The sequence below is a fragment of the Triticum urartu genome, chromosome 5A (assembly GCF_056163025.1).
Source record: "Triticum urartu cultivar PI428250 chromosome 5A, HENAU_Tu73, whole genome shotgun sequence".
NCBI lineage: Eukaryota > Viridiplantae > Streptophyta > Magnoliopsida > Poales > Poaceae > Triticum > Triticum urartu.
The window spans coordinates 41630276-41650396 of record NC_141877.1 but is presented as its reverse complement, the minus strand read 5'-3'; the positions used below and the strand labels follow the sequence as shown (position 1 = coordinate 41650396).

The window sequence follows — 20121 nt, the reverse complement described above, 5'->3', positions numbered from 1 at the left end:
ACTCAAATTTGAGAAAAAAAATTCAAGCGGACACAAAAACGAACGTAAAATAATTTCGAGTAGGTGTTTGCATTGGGTTGTTTTTGTTTTTTGTTTTTGGCGCGCGGACGAATTGCGTCGCTGTTGCTCTAGCCGGCCAGTAGCGTAGCAGTACATGGACCGTCGGTTAAAGCCATAGTTCTATGCAACTTGTCCAAGTGATAATCGTGCAGCTGGTCAGGCTGTTAAATGTCTGCAGGGTTTCCAGCGGTCCAACCCGTGTCTTCTTGTCCAGACGAATCTGAATGCTTTATTTCTGTGGCAGCCCGGAGTCTGCGAAAGCCGAGTCCGCACGCAACGCGAAGGATTAGGGCAGCAGGCTATCGACTCCTGTACTATGTTCGGAGCAGGGCAGCAGGCTATCGACTCCTGTACATCTAGAGAGCTGAGTAGAGGTGATGAGCTGCTTGTTTTTTTACTACATGGATCGGTAAAAACAAGAGCATGCATACATGGTAAAGATGGAGTAGCTGCCTATAAAAGACGCTATCCTTCAATTCTGGAGCAGGCCACTCCACCTCCCGCGTCCTGGTAATGGTAATGGACACACCCTTGCCACTCTCGCTGTTCTTCTGGCTCTCTCTGCCTGTTTCTCACTCTCAATCTTTGTTCTTGGGTGCTTACCGCTTTGAAGGGACGAGTGCTTCTTCCTCAACTTCGACCAGCACCACCCCGTCCGCAGCCAGCAGGTGCGTCACAGCTCCTCTACGTACGTATGTATAGTGGCAAATCTAGGACGAAAATGAAGGGTAGGCTCAAGTTCAAGGGCACTAGATTTTTTGGGGTGCAAAAGATAGCACACAACCCCCACACACACCATTAGGCAACCTCAACGAACTGCTTGCAAACCAACCATGCAATGTTTTTTTTTTCATTTGAAATTTATGGATCTACAATTAACAGCACTTCAAATATGCAAAATGAAAAAACCAAACTTGGTTGACCGTCGGGCAAGGAGAAGAACTACTCTATATTAACGCTAGCAGGCAGCGCCGCGTCGATGTCCCCCGCACTCTAGCGACCAGCGTCCGGTCACCTGGTGGCCGGCGCGGTCCTGGGCCTCCTGGCCAGCTCCCGGCCTTCCTCATTCCCTCCTTGTCTGGGTGCTCCCGCCGTCCCCCGCTTGATGGTATGGTGTGAGTGGGACCTCCTTCCTCCAGCCGTTCGACAGTGTCTGGTGACCAGCAGATGGCGGCGACCCAGCGTGCTGCTGCTTGGATTCACTGACGCGGCATTGCCGGTGCGACGTTGGGCGCTTCATGTGGGATGGCAGAACGGTTGGTTGCTAGCTTTGTCTGTAATACTTGTTCGATTCAGTACAGGGGCTTGAATTAGGAAGCAACTGGTTAGACAATGGCCTGGGAACTAATAATAATTTTTTGTTTTTCAATTTCGGAGGGCAGGCTCAAGCCTATTTAAACCTGTTCAGTGGATTCGCCACTGCGTACGTAGACAACGTAGTAGTAGTAGTAGTAGTAGTAGTAGTAGTAGGCTAGTTACATGACGAGCGAGCTCAACTCCTTCCCAGCCTGCTGCTCAGTTTAGGTCCACCTGTATTCTTCGTCTGGTTGATTGATTTAAGTTAAGGGAAAAGGCCGGTCAGCCGGCGTACTCCAGTCATACTTACTATTTATTTCATCATGCTAATTACTACTACTAGCTAGTGCATGATAATCTAGCAGTAGTGCATGATAATTAGTTTCTGCTTAATTTTTCGTGCATCATAATCTAGCAGGGGTGCTATACAGGGTAGTGCACACGATAAAATAATTTTCATGAATATCTGATCCTACATATATTTATTTGCTGATGTGACCATTTTACACAATAGACAATACTTGCTTGTATTTTTGTTGTTTTTATGAGATATATAACTATTATATGTTTTACACAAAACATTTCAGACGATTCTAGAGCCAAGTTGCCGAACAGCAAAGCGCCCCTCCATCCGTAGCCAGACGCCCCTCAATCAGACATGGACATGGTGCTCCCTCTTTCTCTACTCTTTTCTTCTTCGTGTTCATTCGTCAGATTAGTTCATGCTTTTCATCTCATGCTAGCTAGTAGAAAAGTTATTCGTTCTGGACTATCTGATTAACCCTTGCATGCGTTGGTTGCTTGTTAGATCTCCCCAGTTCTTACAATTGGTTGTGCCGATTATTTTGCACAGACCGATCATGCCTAGTTAGCAAGCCGCTTGCCGGTGATTTGATAATTAATCATGGGGGCTTTGTCTCCTTTTCTAAAGAAATTCAAAAACAATTAATGCATGCAGCAAGGGTTAAGGTTGCGGTATTCAGCTTTGGAACTTGACTTAATATTGTTAGTTACATGCATAAAATAAATATAAGTAAAAGGTAGCTTTGTCAAATTGGAGAGCTTGATGATCTTCTTCATTAACATATAGAGTGTGTATTTATTATTTGTTAATTAGTTAACTCACTTCATTAAATTTTCTTCAATACACCCCTCCTAAAATGTTTACATGAATCTTAAAGTTACTTAAAAAGTGTATTCTATTAATTAATTAATCTGATTGCCTTCTTCAATTTTTTTAAGTGGAGTAACTGTGGATCTATTAACTTTAGATTCCTGCCTTCCTAATTAATGCAGGAAGAGTGGCAATTCCCCGAATCGTCGTATAGCGTAGCAGTGCAGTACGCCCAAGAGACAATGAAGCTGCAAGGGATTCACAGAAATAGGGCGCAAATGGGCGGAAACCAGCAGGTAAACTGCATAGATCGACATACATCTTTGAGATGCATGTTTGAGTACCACAGCAAGTATTCCAAATCACAGAAAATCATGTAGGTCATGCATGGGTTCTTTGGTCCTTCATCATACAATTTTGTAAACCGCAAGTGTGCATACAATAATTTTACTACGCAGCATTTTACTCTCTTTAGTGCACCTAGCAGCTCTAGTGTCTATGTATGTTGGCTTTCTTGCCAAGGTGGAATCGAATATATGGATACATCTTTTTAGTTTCCATATAAATTTACCATAATTTAGCTATTTTGATACATCTGGATTTTTTTTCTCTGAAGAACTAATAGATGGCGCCATTTCTAAACTAAGCCAGAGCGTACAATTAGAATGGTCAGGCCGCATGAACCGGCGACGAACCCTCCAAACGGTTAATTTTGAACGTAAATTTCCTTTGAATTGTTGCAACCGGAAACAGCTAGCATTACAGCTACTGATATGCTACTAGTTGATAGTAAAATTATACACTGTTTGTAGTAAGTTTTTAATCGTAGTAGTAATTGAACTTGACCTTACTATATTCTTATTACTTGAACTAAAACTAGATTCTTCTACTCCTACTAGTTCGTTTTTGTGCATGAAACAATTTTACCATTAAATATACCAAATATTGTTCCCAACCAATCACTAGAAGCACCGTTTTAATTTTTTAAGCATTACTACTATTTGTCACAATTATAACATGCTGCTCCAATTTTTTGGAACTACATTAGCACTAAATTTACCCAATTACTATGTCGAAGTACTCCCTCTGTTTTTATTTACTCCGCGTATTAGGTTTCGTCAAAGTCAAGCTTTATAAATTTTGACAAAGTTTATATATAAAAATATTAACATACACAATAACAAATCAATACCATTAGATTTATTATTGAATGTACTTCCACTTCATATAGATTTGTTATGGTAAATATTTATATTCTTTTCTATAAACTTGGTCAAGTTTTAGTAAGTTTGACTTCAGTCAACACTAATATGCGGAGTAAATAAAAACATAGGGAGTAATAAAAAATGCCTTACACAAAATTGTAACACAATTACTGCCTAAAGACCTAGTAGCGGCTAATAGCAATTTGCTCTGTGCCAGACCGTAATACAATTACCATCCATCAAGCATGTTCTCCATTAAAAATGTTTCTTTTTGCGTGAAAATTAATTACCATCCAAACTATACTAGTCCCTCCGATCCATATTGCTTGTCACTCATATGTTACAAGCAACAAGTAATATGAATAGGAGGGAGTAGTATTATTAGCATGTACCCACCCACGTGCCACACCACTCACGCATTGACTAGTCACAAGGCGGTAACGGTTTCAACCCCATCACTATATTTAGTCATAACCATTTACTGAAGTTATTGACAACACTAGCGAGGAAAAGGTGCATGCGTGTTAATCTCGTTACCACATAAGCTAGCTCCTTTTACCATGCCTAGCGATAGGAGCCGCGGGACGGAAGTAGGAAAGGGTCGCAGCCGGTAACGAGAATTAATTCCATTGCCATCTATTCCAATTACTAGAAGCACCGTCTTAATTTACCATGTATGCTGGCTAATCTTGTTTAATTTGCCGTTGCGAGTTTTGTCTGCAAAACAGTACTGAGAAATGATTGATTTAATGTATTTTTGCATACACCTTTTTTCTACCGGGGCTAATTAATTGCTCCATTAAAACTGTACTGATATGTTACGCCTTAAAAACATGATTTTTTTTGCATGATCTATCATTTGGTTTGCCTATGCATCTTTCTAGGAGCAAATATCACTAAATCTTGAATGTTTAGAGTTTCTAACTTTAGACTCATGCATCGATTTTCTTTAGTAATGTACTCCCTCCGTCCCATAATATAAGAGCGTTTTTGACACTAGTGTAGTGTCAAAAATGCTCTTATGTTATGGGATGGAGGGAGTAATACATTTATTACTAACGATACTAGTACTTATGCAATGGCGATGCATGCAGGAGGATGTGTTTGTTGGATATGTTAGATCTTATGGCTTCAACTATGACAAGAATAGTAATATAGCTCAAGGCTCAATGTCGATCAGCTTTTCTCGTCAGAGATGGAGACAACTTCCTGTCACAGTTGTCATCTTAGGAGCGACATACGAAGATGGAAAGGCCGGGCGCGAAACTTTCTGAATTATCAGATTTGGTGCTAGATGCATATTTTAGCACTTATTGCCAGCAAATCCAGCAGTACGTAGTGGTGTACCAGCAATTCAGTGGCCCCTTTTTCGTAGGCAACATACCGCAAATCAATGCTGGAAGTTTCTTTATGGATGCGGAAAGGTACCGGCTGAGGCCATTTTGGGTAGAGAAGATCAGGTACTACTACCTCACGTATTGATTGAAGATACATGCATGCATAGCATAACATATGTGTAGGTCATTCACGGCGTTTAATTGTTGTAGGTCATTGATGGATCTTCTTGAGTATGGGAGAGCGAGATCTGTGACACATGGTGGTCTTGCCAATCCGGGAAGCTATCTGCTCTCTGGACAAACCGTGAAGCTTATTAACGTGGGGCGAGAAGTTGATTCCCACGATGCCACGAGAGATCTGATGGAGCTCAGACAATTCATAAACACGAACCCCTATTTAAATGGTAATGCCAGTGCAGAGTGGGGCACTCTTGACATGCTTCTGGAATCTCGACTTGTGACCAAGTAAGTAAACTGCACCACTCCATGCCCTTAGGTGTAGTGATTATGCATGTGACCTTAGGTGTAGGGTAATTAATTGACATATGTAACTAAAGGTTTATAAATAGGAGTACTTACTCCACTCCATTCCGTACATGCATGCATGCTTCCTTATCTTAATTTCAACTACTCCTACCAGTACGTAGATATACATACTATATACACGCATGCATCCTTAATTAACATCCGCCGGGTTATAAGTAGTAGTGTTACTCGATCGATCTTGTTTCTCTGATTAAGTCGGTGATTAATTCATGGATGCATTGCATGCAGCTTTAGTCGTGGCTGGAAGAACGTTGTCGTGGGACACCCAATGTTATCGGGATCGGCTGAGGATATAATCGCAGCTTTTGATGGGGTGAACACATCTGTGGAACAACTGACTTTGGTAAAAGCAACTAAGTTGGCCAACCTGTTGTACACAGAGTTTCCTCATTTCCACGACAGACCATTGATACCGAATCCTCAAGGACCTAATGACTATCACGAGAATCTCAGGTTCTATTTCCGACGAACCAGAGTCTTCAATCGTCTCTTCAACAATTACTATGATGGCGTTAAACAATTGTATCAAGGTGATAAAATTTATCTAGAAATCATTAGACTGGTGAGGAACTGCATACACCATGCAGCCAAATATGATGAGGTATATTTCCAGTTTCTTTTCCATCTACGTGTGCATGCATTTACTTGTAATGGTAGCTGCATTTAATTACTGGACCCATCTCTCATGATGCATTCATTTACTCCTTGTAGAGGCTGGCAGACTCTGAACGATTGCTTACAATGATGAGAGAGAATTTTACACATTACATCAGTTTGACATACTCTTTCCTACACATGCTGAATGATAAGGATGCTGATTATCCATACAAAAGTAAGTTTTGATTACTACCATGTGAAGTCATTTATATTAAATATAAGAAGATACACTAATTTCATTTTTGGTTCACAGGCAATGACAAACAAAGTACACCCAGCATTGGGGATTATTTGGACCTGGCCATGAAGAGAACACGCAGAGGAAGAGGTTGAACATTCCGGCTGGTTACTTTGCGACGATGGCATCATCACGATCCAGCTGCCGAGGGAACTGAATGGTTGATGTGTCGAGGGAACTGCATGTTTACTTTTCTTCAAAGTTGGTGACTCGTGCCTGGGTCCTAGACCAACCGAACATCTGAATGTTTTTTTACTTTTCTTCAAAGTTGGTGACCCGTGCCTGGGTCCTAGACCAACAGAACATCTGCATGTTTTTTTTACTTTTCTTCAAAGTTGGTGACTCGTGCCTGGGTCCTAGACCAACAGAACAGCTTGTTTCTTAATTCGCATCCCACTGTAACCGCAACCAGTAACACCGATGACTCCATGGACCAGCTTCATTATCTTTTGCCATTGCATGGCCCATGGGTGCTATGTTTTACGATGAAGGTTTTATCCTGGAACGCTAGGGCCCCATTCCTTCTCTTTTCCACCGATATATCTCTTTTTTTTCCACCGTTATGTCTCAGTGCCTATATATTACGGAGAACAACAAAGTAGAGAGCAAAGGACTAGGATACAGAGAAAAACGCTGTGAGAAGCAGCCAAGAACAAACTATCATAGTCAGGTTCAGGTGGTGGTTCCGTCTTGCAATCAGATAGCCAGTGCAGAGAGAGTTGTGTGTCATGGGAATTGCCCAGGCCCCATCAAAGGAAACTGAAGGGTACGTAACAACTACTCCCTCCGTCCGAAAAAGCTTGTCCAAGTTTGTCCCTCAAATGGATGTATGTAACACTAACTTGATACTAATACATCTATTCAAGAGACAATTTTTTTCAGACAGAGGGAGTACTTCCTCCGTTTCTAAATATGAGCAATGTTAGAGATTTCAATGCCGGCTACATATGGATCTATATAGACATATTTTAGGCGGGACTACCCGCTGAGTTTAAGCATATAAATAAGCGGAGGAGAAGAAATTTACAAGGATTCCCCTAGTAACGGCGAGCGAACCAGGAGCAGCCCAACTTGAGAATCGGGCGGCTGTGCCATTCGAATTGTAGTCTGGAGAGGTGTCCTCAGCGACGGACCGGGCCCAAGTCCCCTGGAAAGGGGTGCCTGGAGTGTGAGAGTCCCATCTGGCCAGGACCCTGTCGCCCCACAAGGCGCCGTCAACGAGTTGGGTTGTTTGGGAATGCAGCCCAAATTGGGCGGTAGACTCCGTCCAAGGCTAAATACAGACAAGAGACCAATAGCGAACAAGTCCGCGAGGTAAAGATGAAAATGACTTTGAAAAGAGAGTCAAAGAGTGCTTGAAATTGCCAGGAGGGAAGCGGATGGGGCCCGGCGATGCACCCCGGCCGTATGCAGAACGACTCTTCTTGGTCCGCGGTTCGGCTCGGGGTGTGGACTGTTGTCGACCGCACCGGCAGCCAAAGCCCGGGGGCCCTAGGTGCCCCCGGTGGGTGTCGTCAGCACAACCGGTACCCGTGTGCCGAAATGCTTGTCCCTCGGGGCACTGCGCTACAACAGCCCGCGGGCTCCCCATCCGACCCGTCTTGAAACACTGACCAACGAGTCTGACATGCGTGCGAGTCGACGGGTCCTCTCCTCATTTTTTCTAGGTCAAAATGAATTATATACCAGAACAGGGGCACCGGAGGTGGGCTGAGGAGGGCACAACCCACCAAGGCGCGCCTAGGACTCCTGGCGCGCCCAAGTGGGTTATGCCCACCTGGTAGGCCCCCTCTGGTACTTATTGGCCCAATATTTCTTATATATTCCATAAAAAATCTCCGTAAAGTTTCAGCTCATTTTGAGTTGTCCAAAATAGGTAGCCTGACGTAGCTTTTTCAGATCCAGAATTCCAGCTGCCAGTATTCTTCCTCTTTGTGTGAACCTTGCATATTATGATAGAAAAACCATTAGAATTACTCCAGAAGGCATTATTATGCATAAAAACAATATAAATAACAGTAGGTAAACATGATGCAAAATGGACGTATCAGCGGGTCCGCTCCGGTTGATTCTTTCGCCAATATTTTTTATTAATTACAAAATATTCTCCATGAATTTTCAGGTCATTCTGAGAAGTTCTATTTCTGCACAAAAATAACACCAAGGCAATTCTGCTAAAAATAGCGCCAGTCCGGGTTAGTCCATTCAAATCATGCAAATTAGAGTCCAAAATAAGGGCAAAAGAGTTTGGAAAAGTAGATACGGTGGAGATGTATCATGTACCCCTCCTTCACAAACTGAAGGGCAGGGGTCCCAAAGGTGGCTAAAACCCCGGGTATAGTAGGGAGGAGGGGTCCACCCTATTGGGCGTACGGAACTCGGTTGATTGAAAAAACACCCGATTTCCTATACCCCAATCCTTTCCCAATGTTGTCTCGGATCTCCCGTCATTATGCCATCACGAAGGTTGTTGGGGATATAACCCCGAGGTGTGACCCGCCCAGGAGGGGCCAGGTTTCACCATTGGCGAATAAATGTGAAGAAGGCCCAAGTAAGTCCAAGAAGACGAACATGAAGACTGGTGGTGGCTTAAAGCGTCGGTCTTGGTGGTGGCCCAAGACCCGGAGGCGTGAGCCGCCCGGTGATGACTTGCCTGGTAAGGTAAGGCAACTTAGAAACTGATCTGGTCACATTGTGTGATCCGGCTCGGACTCTTGTAAAGCCCCGGGCCTTGACCTGTGGATATAAAGGCAAGACCCGACGGCGGGTTAACTCAAGAGACAATTGATCGATAGCTAGGTCAAGCGATTCCGCTCCCTTGTAATCTATATCCAAGCAATACAACTAGAAGCATGACATTGGCTTTGACCTTGTTGTGAGGGGCCGAACCTGGGTAACCTTGTATCCTTTGTCCCGTTCAACCCCTTCAAGCTAACCTATGTTGCGATGGCTCCACACCTAAGTCCTTTCACAAGGGCATTTGCCATGACACAACCATGATAGTTGGCGCCCACCGTGGGGCCAGAGCATGGTGGTTTCGAGTTCTTGAAGGGCAACTTCTCAAGGATCGAAGGGTATGCCGTGGGCCGGATGACTAAAATTCATCGCGGCAAGCTCTACATCGACGATGCTGGTTGAGGCCCAAAGGCTGAATCAATCGAGTACGGGTACCAGGTCCCCTTTGGCAAAATTCACGTCTTCCTCAGCAAGATATGTGAGTAAGAGCCTGAGCCGGACACCTACACCGCCATCATCGAGACGGCTCAGCGCGCAACCCGCCAGGGTTCAATCCAGCCGGAAGCATGTTTTCATTGGCTTTGTTCATGGGGTGGATCTTGAGGAAGATTCTGCATCTGGTGGAGAGACGGCCATCTATTCAGGTGGTGAGTCCTCGACTGGAGAAACCGAGTCAATCTATCAGCTTCAGGATGGCAGGCTTGGAGGGTATTCCGGTGGTGACAGTATTCCGAACCCTTATGAGCCGCTGAGCAGGGATGCTATTTTATGGTTGGTACGCAACCGATTCTCAACTCATCAACGGCTGCTGCTATGAGATTCGGTTCAACTGCTGCTGTGATAGCTGGGGCGAGCAGCTCAGTCTGACCACCGGCTCAAGTTTTATCTAAGCTCTTGGGTACTTTGAGGAATCTGTTAGCCACAGAGGTGATTCCGGCGAATCAAGCACACCATAATGTAGAAGTGGGAAAGGTGCGAGATGAGGTGGCCAAGGTGCAGGAGGATCTTAATGTAGAGAATGCAAGGATGGGAACAGAGGGACCCTGATGGAAGCTGAGTCACAACGGATAAAAGCAGAGGCTTTTCGCCGGAGTCTGGATCATAATGCGTCTAACGTTGTTTTTCAGAGGAGGCACTAGAGCAGTCTGCCTTCACAGTTTGAGGGATAGAATCTTTTTAACACACCAGGGGCAGGAACAAGTAAACCGCCCGGTGTGACCTGAGCTGCTGAGGCGCCAGGGACCAGGGCGGCGGCTCAGCCTCGTTTGCTAGACCCGCCTCGTAGGGATTTGACCCCGCCTCAACGGGTTCCAACACCCTCTGGCCATTATTCTAACCCGCTGGACAATATGATAGCAGCAGCTACATGGCTGGTGGCTATTCCAATCGAGGGTGAGTCTCCGGCTACAGTGCAGATCCGGAACGGAGTGGAGCTTCTACAGACGGCGGTGGCACAACAGGAGGCTTATTCATATAGCCGTGATCGTGTCCATTCGACACCTCACCGGAGTCGAAGTTACAGCCGGCGTATTGAATCACCCGCATTTTATAGCAGTGAGCAGCGTCGTAACCCGCTGCGTAATGGTAACCCGCCCCGGGATGATAACATCCTGATTAATGATGCTCAGGTGATCGTGGATAGCACCAGAGCTTGTCGTGAAGCGGAAGTAGCGGCTCAGCAGGGGGTTTATCAGCAGCCTCCGATGGCTCCTTTTTCTTCAATGGAAGTTGGGACGATTTCTAGAACAGTTGGAGTGCCGTGTTTGGTGCCGGCTTTGCGCAATGAACGTCTGCCTAAGGATTTCAAGGGCCCCCGTAAGGTGCCTAATTACATAGCTGACCTCCCTCCGGAGGCTTGGATTGAAAGCTATGAATTGGCTATGGAGATGCTAGATATTAATGATGCTGTGTGTGCCAAGTATTTTACTATGATGCTGTATGGGCCGGCTCAAACCTAGTTAAAAGGATTGCCTGCCAATTCCGTTAGGTCATGGTCTGAGCTGAAGGCCCGGTTCATTCAGAATTTTAAAGGAACGTGTAAGCAGCCTCTAATGATTATTGATCTGGATAAGTGTGTGCAATAGGAGGATGAGTCAACCCATCATTGGGTCCACTGGGTTTCATCTATTATCCAATCGTCACATGGTATTGCGGTAGGTTCAACAGTCCTGGTTTTGGACAAGAATTGCCACTTTGAACCCCTCAAGCTGAAGCTTGGGTGGCTTAAACGTCATTGTAATGACATGGGGGAGCTCATGGCGGCTCTTATCAAGTATGCCAACTCTGATAATACAAAGGATCTTGGGTCTGATGATGAGAAATCAAACAAAGGCAAGAAGAGTGGCAATGGCAAGTGTCAACAACAGAATACCACGAGGCATGAAAACAACCAAGGCGGTGGTGGTAAGCGCAAACACCCCGATGGTGGGTCATATTTTGTGGCTAACACAATTGCAGGGTTTAAAGGCCAGCGTCAGAACGGTAAGGGTAAGTGATACGTCTCCGTCGTATCTATAATTTTTGATTGTTTCATGCCAATATTCTACAACTTTTACATACTTTGGCAACTTTTTATACTATTTTTGGGACTAACATATTCATCCAGTGCCCAGTGCCAGTTCATGTTTGTTGCATGTTTTTTGTTTCGTAGAAAATCCATATCAAACGGAGTCCAAACGGGATAAAAACTGACGGGGATTTTTTGGAATATATGTGAATTTTGGGAAGTGGAATCAACGCGAGACGATGCCCGAGGGGCCCACGAGGGTGAGGGGCGCGCCCCAGGGGGTCAGGCGCACCCTAGGCCCTCGTGGCCACTCTGTAGGGCGGTTGGTGCCCTTCTTTCGCTACAAAAAAAATCCAATATCCGGATAAAAATCGTGTCCAAATTTCAGCCGAATCAGAGTTACGTATCTCCGGGAATATAAGAAACGGTGAAAGGGCAGAATCTGGGAACGCAGAAACAGAGAGAGAGACAGAGAGACAGATCCAATCTCTGAGGGGCTCCCGCCCCTCCGCCGCCATGGAGGCCATGGACCAGAGGGGAAACCCTTCTTCCATCTAGGGGGAAGGTCAAGGAAGAGGAAGAAGAAGGGGGTCCCTCTCCCCCTCTCTCCCGGTGGCGCCGGAACGCCGCCGGGGCCATCATCATCATCATCAACGCAATCTACACCAACACCTCTGCCATCTTCACCAACATCTTCATCACCTTCCCCCATCTATCTACAGCAGTCCGCTGTCCTGCAACCCGATGTACCCTCTACTTGAACATGGTGCTTTATGCTTCATATTATTATCCAATGATGTGTTGCGATCCTATGATGTCTGAGTAGATTTTCGTTGTCCTATCGGTAATTGGTGAATTGCTATGATTGGTTTAATTTGCTTGTGGTTACGTTGATGTCCTTTGGTGCCCATCATATGAGTGCACTCGTGGATCACACCATAGGGTTAGTTGTATGTTGATAGGACTATGTATTGGAGGGCAAGAGTGATAGAAGCTTCAACCTAGCATATAATTTGATGCATACGGGATTGAAGGGGGACCAATATATCTTAATGCTATGGTTGGGGTTTACCTTAATGAACGTTAGTGGTTGCAGATGCTTGCTAATAGTCCCAATCATAAGTGCATGGAATTCCAAGTCAGGGATGACATGCTAGCAGTGGCCTCTCCCACATAAAACTTGCTATCGGTCTAGTAAGGTAGTCAATTGCTTAGGGACAATTTCGCAACTCCTACCACCACTTTTCCACACTCGCTATACTAAATTTATTGCTTCTTTATCTAAACAGCCCCTACTTTTTATTTACGTGCTCTTTATATTCTTACAAACCTATCCGACAACACCTACAAAGTACTTCTAGTTTCATACTTGTTCTAGGTAAAGCGAACGTCAAGCGTGCGTAGAGTTGTATCGGTGGTCGATAAAACTTGAGGGAATATTTGTTCTACCTTTAGCTCCTCGTTGGGTTCGACCTTCTCACTTATCAAAAGGGGCTACAATTGATCCCCTATACTTGTGGGTTATCAAGACCTTTTTCTGGCGCCGTTGCCGGGGAGTTATAGCATGGGGAGAATATTCTCGTGTGTGCTTGTTTGCTTTATCACTAAGTAATTTTCATGTGTTGTTCTAAGTTGTTCTCTATCTTTAGTTATGGATATGGAACACGAAATACCAAAAAAATTAGGTTTACTTGCTACTCATGGAGATGGGGAACCTCCAAAAACCCTCGATGCTCATTATGTCAAAGATATTATGTACTACTTTGATAATCCTGAGAAAACCCCATTCAACTTTATAATGGGAGTAATGTTGGATCAACGTGAATACTTTAGGGATTATCGCTTGACTCAAAAAGGGAAACTATTAGGGATTAAATTCATATATTGATGTGGTATGCTGGGGCTATGCTTGAGATATGATTATACTTGTTGCTCTAGGATGAAGGCTCCACACCTTCCCTTTTCATGCAAATTTAATGATGATGAAACCTTGGCTTCTTATGCTAATGGTATATATGATTACGATGATGTGGAACAAATAGAAGAATTCGTTGCTTTTATGGGTGCTTATGAAATTGAATCTTTGTTTAAAGAGTGTGAAAATCTTGATGATGCTGTTTACAGACCTAATTTTTTTGCTATACTTAAATATTTCTATGAGAATTATGAATTCAATTCTGATATTGATGATTTTATTGAGAGAGTCCCCGATGTCCAAGAAGAGTATAATATTTTGCAGGTGTCTATGGAAGAAGGAATTGATGAAACTGTGGGCCCATTGGATGAAAAAGATGATGAGGAGAGCGAAGAACAAAAGGAGGAAGAGCGGATTAGCTACCCGTGCCCACCTTCTAATGAGAGTAACTCTTCAACTCATACATTGTTTAATTTCCCTTCGTGCTTACCGAAGGATGATTGCTATAGTGATTGTTATGATCCCGTTGATTCTTTTGAAATATAATTCTTTTGAAATATACCTTTTTTGATGATGCTTGCTATGCTTGTGGCCAAGATGCCAATATGAATTATGCTTATGGAGATGAAATTGCTATAGTTCCTTATGTTAAACATGAAATTGTTGCTATTGCACCCACGCATGATAGTCCTATTATCTTTTTGAATTCTCCCGACTACACTACATCGGAGAAGTTTTCCCTTATTAAGGATTATATTGATGGGTTGCGTTTTACTACTACACATGATGATTTTGATAAATATAATATGCATGTGCTTGCTGCTCCTACTTGCAATTATTATGAGAGAGGAACTACATCTCGGCCTCTCCATGTTTCCAATATGATAAAATTGCAAGAAACTGTTTATACTATGCATTGGCCTTTACTATGTGTGCATGAATTGTTCTTTTATGACATGTCGATGCATAGAAAGAGAGTTAGACTTCGTTGTTGCATGATATATGTTACTTTGTGCTCACTACTAAATCAAAAATCATTGTTAATTAAAATTGGCTTTGATATACCTTGGGATCCGGGTGGATCCATTACTTGAGCATTATATGTCTAGCTTCATGGCTTTAAAGAAAGCGCTACCAGGGAGACAACCCGGAAGTTTTAGAGAGTCATTTATTTCTGTTTTGTGCTTTTATAAAGTTTAAAAACAAAAAAATAAAGAGGGGAACCTAAAACTTTTTCAAAAAGAAAAGCAAAAGTAAGAAAGACGAGCATTGTTAAAGTGGGAGCTAGCCTTGAACTTTGTTCATGCCCATGGAAACTTTGTAATCCTTGATTACAGAAGCTTTTCAACAAAAATAATTATCCCCTTGTACAAATCCATTGTATCATAAAAATAATGTGCCAAGATTTGCCTTTAGGATGTCTACATTGCTTGTTGGTTTGTGCGGTGAAAAAGAGAAACTTTAACTGTAGTGCGCGATTTTACATTTTTTACTGGAACGTCAAACGATTCCGAAACTTTTTGCAATGTCTTCCTATACATTTTTTTCCAATTTTTTCAGAATGTTTGGAGTACCATAGGTATGGTGAATGTTCAGATTACTACAGACTGTCCTGTTTAAGACAGATTCTCCTTTTGATGCATAGTTTTCTTGTTTCGATGAAACTATCAATTTCTATCAATGGATTAAGCCATGAAAAAGTTATATTACAGTAGCTAAAATGCAAAAAAATACAAATTGGTTTGAAACAGTACTTAGAGTAGTGATTTGCTTTATTATACTAACGGATCTTACCGAGCTTTCTGTTGAGTTTTGTGTGGATGAAGTGTTCGAAGATCGAGGAGGTCTTGATGTGAGGAGAAGGAGGAGAGGCAAGAGCTCAAGCTTGGGGATTCCCAAGGAACCCCAAGTAAATATTTAAGGAGACTCAAGCGTCTAAGCTTGGGGATGCCCCGGAAGGCATCCCATCTTTCTTCAACAAGTATCGGTATGTTTTCGGATTCATTTCGTTCATGTGATATGTGCAAACCTTGGAGCGTCTTTTGCATTTAGTTTTCACTTTTATTTGATGCACCATGCTGGTATGAGATATTCCATGGTTTATTTATATAATGCTCTTTGCACTTCACTTATATCTTTTGAGTATGGCTTTATAGGATGCTTCATGTGCTTCACTTATATCATTTGAAGTTTGGATTGCCTGTTTCTCTTCACATAGAAAACCTCCATTTGTAGAATGCTCTTTTGCTTCACTTATATTTGTTAGAGCGTGGGCATATATTTTGTAGAAAGAATAAAACTCTCTTGCTTCACTTATATCTATTTAGAGAGATGACAGGAATTGGTCATTCACATGGTTAGTCATAAAATCCTACATAAAACTTATGGATCACCGAATATGATATGTTTGATTCCTTGCAATAGTTTTGCGATGTAGAGATGATAATATGTGGGAGGTACTAGTAAATGGTTGTTTTTAGTAAGAATATTGGTGTTAAGGTTTGTGATTCCCGAAGCATGCACGTATAGTCTCTCTTTATGCTACGAAGTTGGAGCATGATTTATTATTGATTGTGCTCCTTATGAGTGGCGGTCGGGGACGAGCGATGGTCTTTTCCTACCAATCTATCCCCCTAGGGGCATGCGTAGTAGTACTTTGCTTCGATGGCTAATAAAATTTTGCAATAAGTATATGAGTTCTTTATGACTAATGCGAGTCCATGGATTATACACACTCTTAACTTTTCGCAATTTGCTAGCCTCTACGGTATCGTGCATTGCCCTTTCTCACCTCGAGAGTTGGTGCAAACTTCGCCAGTGCATCCAAACCCCGTGATACGATATGCTCTATCACACATAAGCCGCCTTATATCTTCCTCAAAACGGCCACCATATCTACCTATTGTGGCATTTCCATAGCCATTCCGAGATATATTGCCATGCAACTTCCATCATCATCATATACAGGACTTGAGCATTCATTGTCATATTGCGTTGCATGATCGTAAGATAGCTAGCATGATGTTTTCATGGCTTGTCCGTTTTTGACTCATTGCTACGCTAGATCATTGCACATCCCGGTACACCCGGAGGCATTCATATAGAGTCATACTTTGTTCTAGACATCGAGTTGTAATATTGAGTTGTAAGTAAATAAAAGTGTGATGATCATCATTACTAGAGCATTGCCCCAGTGAGGAAAGGATGATGGAGACTATGATTCCCCCACAAGTCGAGATGAGACTCCGGACTTAAAAAATAAAAGAGGCCAAAGAAGCCCAAATAAAAAAAGAGGCTAAAGAAGCCCATCAAAACAAAAAAAACAAAAAAAGAATGAGAGAAAAAGAGAGAAGGGGTAATGATACTATCCTTTTACCACACTTGTGCTTCAAGGTAGCACCATGTTCTTCATATAGAGAGTCTCTTGAGTTATCACTTTCATATACTAGTGGGAATTTTCATTATAGAACTTGGCTTGTATATTCCAATGATGGGCTTCCTCAAATGCTCGAGGTCTTCATGAGCAAGCAAGTTGGATGCACACCCACTTAGTTTCAGTTTGAGCTTTCGTACACTTATAGCTCTAGTGCATCCATTGCATGACAATCCCTACTCCTCGCATTGACATCAATTGATGGGCATCTCCATAGCCCGTTGATTAGCCGCGTCGATGTGAGACTTTCTCCTTTTTTGTCTTCTCCACACAACCTCCATCATCATATTCTATTCCACCCATAGTGCTATGTCCATGGCTTGCGCTCATGTATTGCGTGAGGGTTGAAAAAGCTGAAGCGCATTAAAAAGTATGAACCAATTGCTCAGCTTCTCATCGGGGTTGTGCATGATAAATACTTTGTGTTAAGAAGACAGAGCATGAAAAGATTATATGATTTTATAGGGATAGCTTTCTTTACCGTTGATATTTTGAAAGACATGATTGTTTGTTGGGATGCCTGAGTATTGATGTCTTTCTGTCAAATTATAGACTATTGCTTTGAATCACTCGTGTCTTAATATTTTATGCAATGGTTAGATTATATGATCAAGATTATGCTAGGTAGCATTCCACATCAAAAATTATCTTTTTTATCATTTACCTACTCGAGGACGAGCAGGAATTAAGCTTGGGATGTTGATACGTCTCCGTCATATCTATAATTTTTGATTGTTTCGTGCCAATATTCTATAACTTTTACATACTTTTGGCAACTTTTTATACTATTTTTGGGACTAACATATTGATCCAGTGCCCAGTGCCAGTTCCTGTTTGTTGCATGTTGTTTCGCAGAAAATCCATATCAAACGGAGTCCAAACGGGATAAAAATTGACGAAGATTTTTTTTGGAATATATGTGAATTTTGGGAAGTGGAATCAACGCGAGACGTTGCCTGGGGGGCCCACGAGGGTGAGGGGCGCGCCCAGGGGGTCAGGCGCGCCCTGGGCCCTCGTGGCCACTCTGTAAGGTGGTTGGTGCCCTTCTTTCGCTGCAAGAAATCCAATATCTGGATAAAAGTCGTCTCCAAATTTCAGCCCAATCGGAGTTACGGATCTCAGGGAATATAAGAAACGGTGGAAGGGTGGAATCTGGGAAGGCAGAAATAGAGAGAGACAGAGAGACATATCCAATCTCGGAGGGGCTCTTGCCCCTCCACCGCCATGGAGGCCATGGACCAGAGGGGAAACCCTTCTCCCATCTACTGGGAAGGTCAAGGAAGAAGAAGAAGAAGAAGGGGGGGGGGCTCTCCCCCTCTCTCCAGGTGGCGCCGGAACGCCGCCGGGGCCATCATCATCACCGCAATCTACACCAACACCTCCGCCATCTTCACCAACATCTCCATCACCTTCCCCATCTATCTACAACGGTCCACTCTCCCGCAACCCCTGTACCTGATACGTCCATTTTGCATCATGCTTTTATATCAATATTTATTGCATTATGGGCTGTTATTACACGTTATGTCACAATCACTACAAAAAAAATACACTTCCGTGATGATACGTGTTTGTCATAGTAGGTCGCGTTTTTTGTCATGCATGTACATCCATGACAAATTTGTGACAGAATCAAGATAGTCATACCTGTGCTGTCGTAGAAGTGTTCCATGACATTACCAAAATTATCAGCATGGAAGTGTCCACTTCCATGATGATAAATCACGCGTCACAAAAGCGCTTTCATCAAGGGTGACCGACACGTGGCATCCACCGTAACGGAACGTCGTTAAGCTATTGGGTCGGGTTTTGGATCCGATAACCCGTTAACAGCCCCGACCAATGGGAAATTTCCACGTGTAAAATTCTTATTGGCCAGACGAAACACGTGTCAGCTCGTCAGTGGGTCAGATAGGCGCCTATGATACGTCGACACGTGGCACGGCCCAACAGAGGCCCATTCCTGTGAAAAGGCCGGCCCGTTTGACTTGGTCAAAAGGTGGCGGGCCGGCCCATGGAAAGCCTGTTAATGGCCTGTTCGCATATAGCCCATTTACAGCCCGCTAACCCAAGGCCTGTTACGCCCTATCCGAATTAGGCCCAGTAGCGTCATCTGGGCCATTCAATATGATTCCAGCCTGTTTTCACTTCTGGCCCATGTATGGCCCATGATGTCTTTCGGCCCATATGAGGCCCTATGTAACTCTTGGCCTATTAACGGCCCGTGGTGAAACTGGCCCGTAATGAACAGTGTATCACTTTACACCCATTAACGACCTGTGATGAAACTGGCCCGTAATGAACAGTGTATCACTTTATACCCATTAACGGCCCATTATTCCGTTGGGCCGTTTCCAGCCCATGTTATCTTTCGGCCTTCTCAGAGCCCATTTATTCTTGGCCTCATTTCCAGCATTCATTTACTTATGGCCCGTAACTGTCATTTTCTGCTTGTGGGCCAAATTCAGCCTGTGGTTACAGTCGGCCCGTTTGTGGTCCGTTAATTCGTTGGGCCGTTTTCATAGCGTCATCAAATATGGCCTATTAACGATGGCCCGTTATGGTCGGCCCATGAACGGACGATTCCAACTCTAGCCCGCTTACGGCCATAATGAGGCCTGTTATTGGCCCATGTTTGGCCAATCGATCATACGGCCCGTATAAGGCCCATTGATGATACGACCTGTAGAAGGCCCATTGTTTCTATGGACCGTAGAAGGCCCATTGTTTCTACGGCCCGTAGAAGGCCTACTGTTTCTACAGCCCGTAGAAGGCTCACTGTTTCTACGGCCCGTAGGAGGCCCAGTGTCACTACTGTAAATATTAGCCCATGGTTATTGTGGCCTAGTTTAAAAAAATAGGTTATTGCAGCCACTAAAAAAGAACTGCACTGACTACAAGCAAACAAATAAACAAGACACTAAGGAAATAAATAAGCAAGCAACTTATGCTAGGCTATCACGGCTATTACACATATTACATCCACTGGGCATCAAAGTTCGCCACCAGTGCAAATATAGGGAACACAGCAGCATATAAACACCGCAGCAAAACAAGTCCAGAACTGAAACCACTTCA

The 20121-nt window shown here is 43.5% G+C and overlaps 1 protein-coding gene across 1 annotated transcript; it reads left to right on the top strand.

Moving 5' to 3' along the window:
• The first annotated feature begins 567 nt into the window (after positions 1 to 567).
• Positions 568 to 6885, top strand: LOC125555551 (uncharacterized). Its single transcript, XM_087522562.1, has 8 exons — positions 568 to 728; positions 1944 to 2023; positions 2653 to 2766; positions 4770 to 5135; positions 5223 to 5477; positions 5787 to 6159; positions 6270 to 6390; positions 6469 to 6885. Exons 4-8 carry the CDS (start codon positions 4921 to 4923, stop codon positions 6546 to 6548), a joined length of 1044 nt encoding a protein of 347 aa, XP_087378688.1. The 5' UTR covers positions 568 to 728; positions 1944 to 2023; positions 2653 to 2766; positions 4770 to 4920; the 3' UTR covers positions 6549 to 6885.
• Positions 6886 to 20121: the final 13236 nt, after the last annotated feature.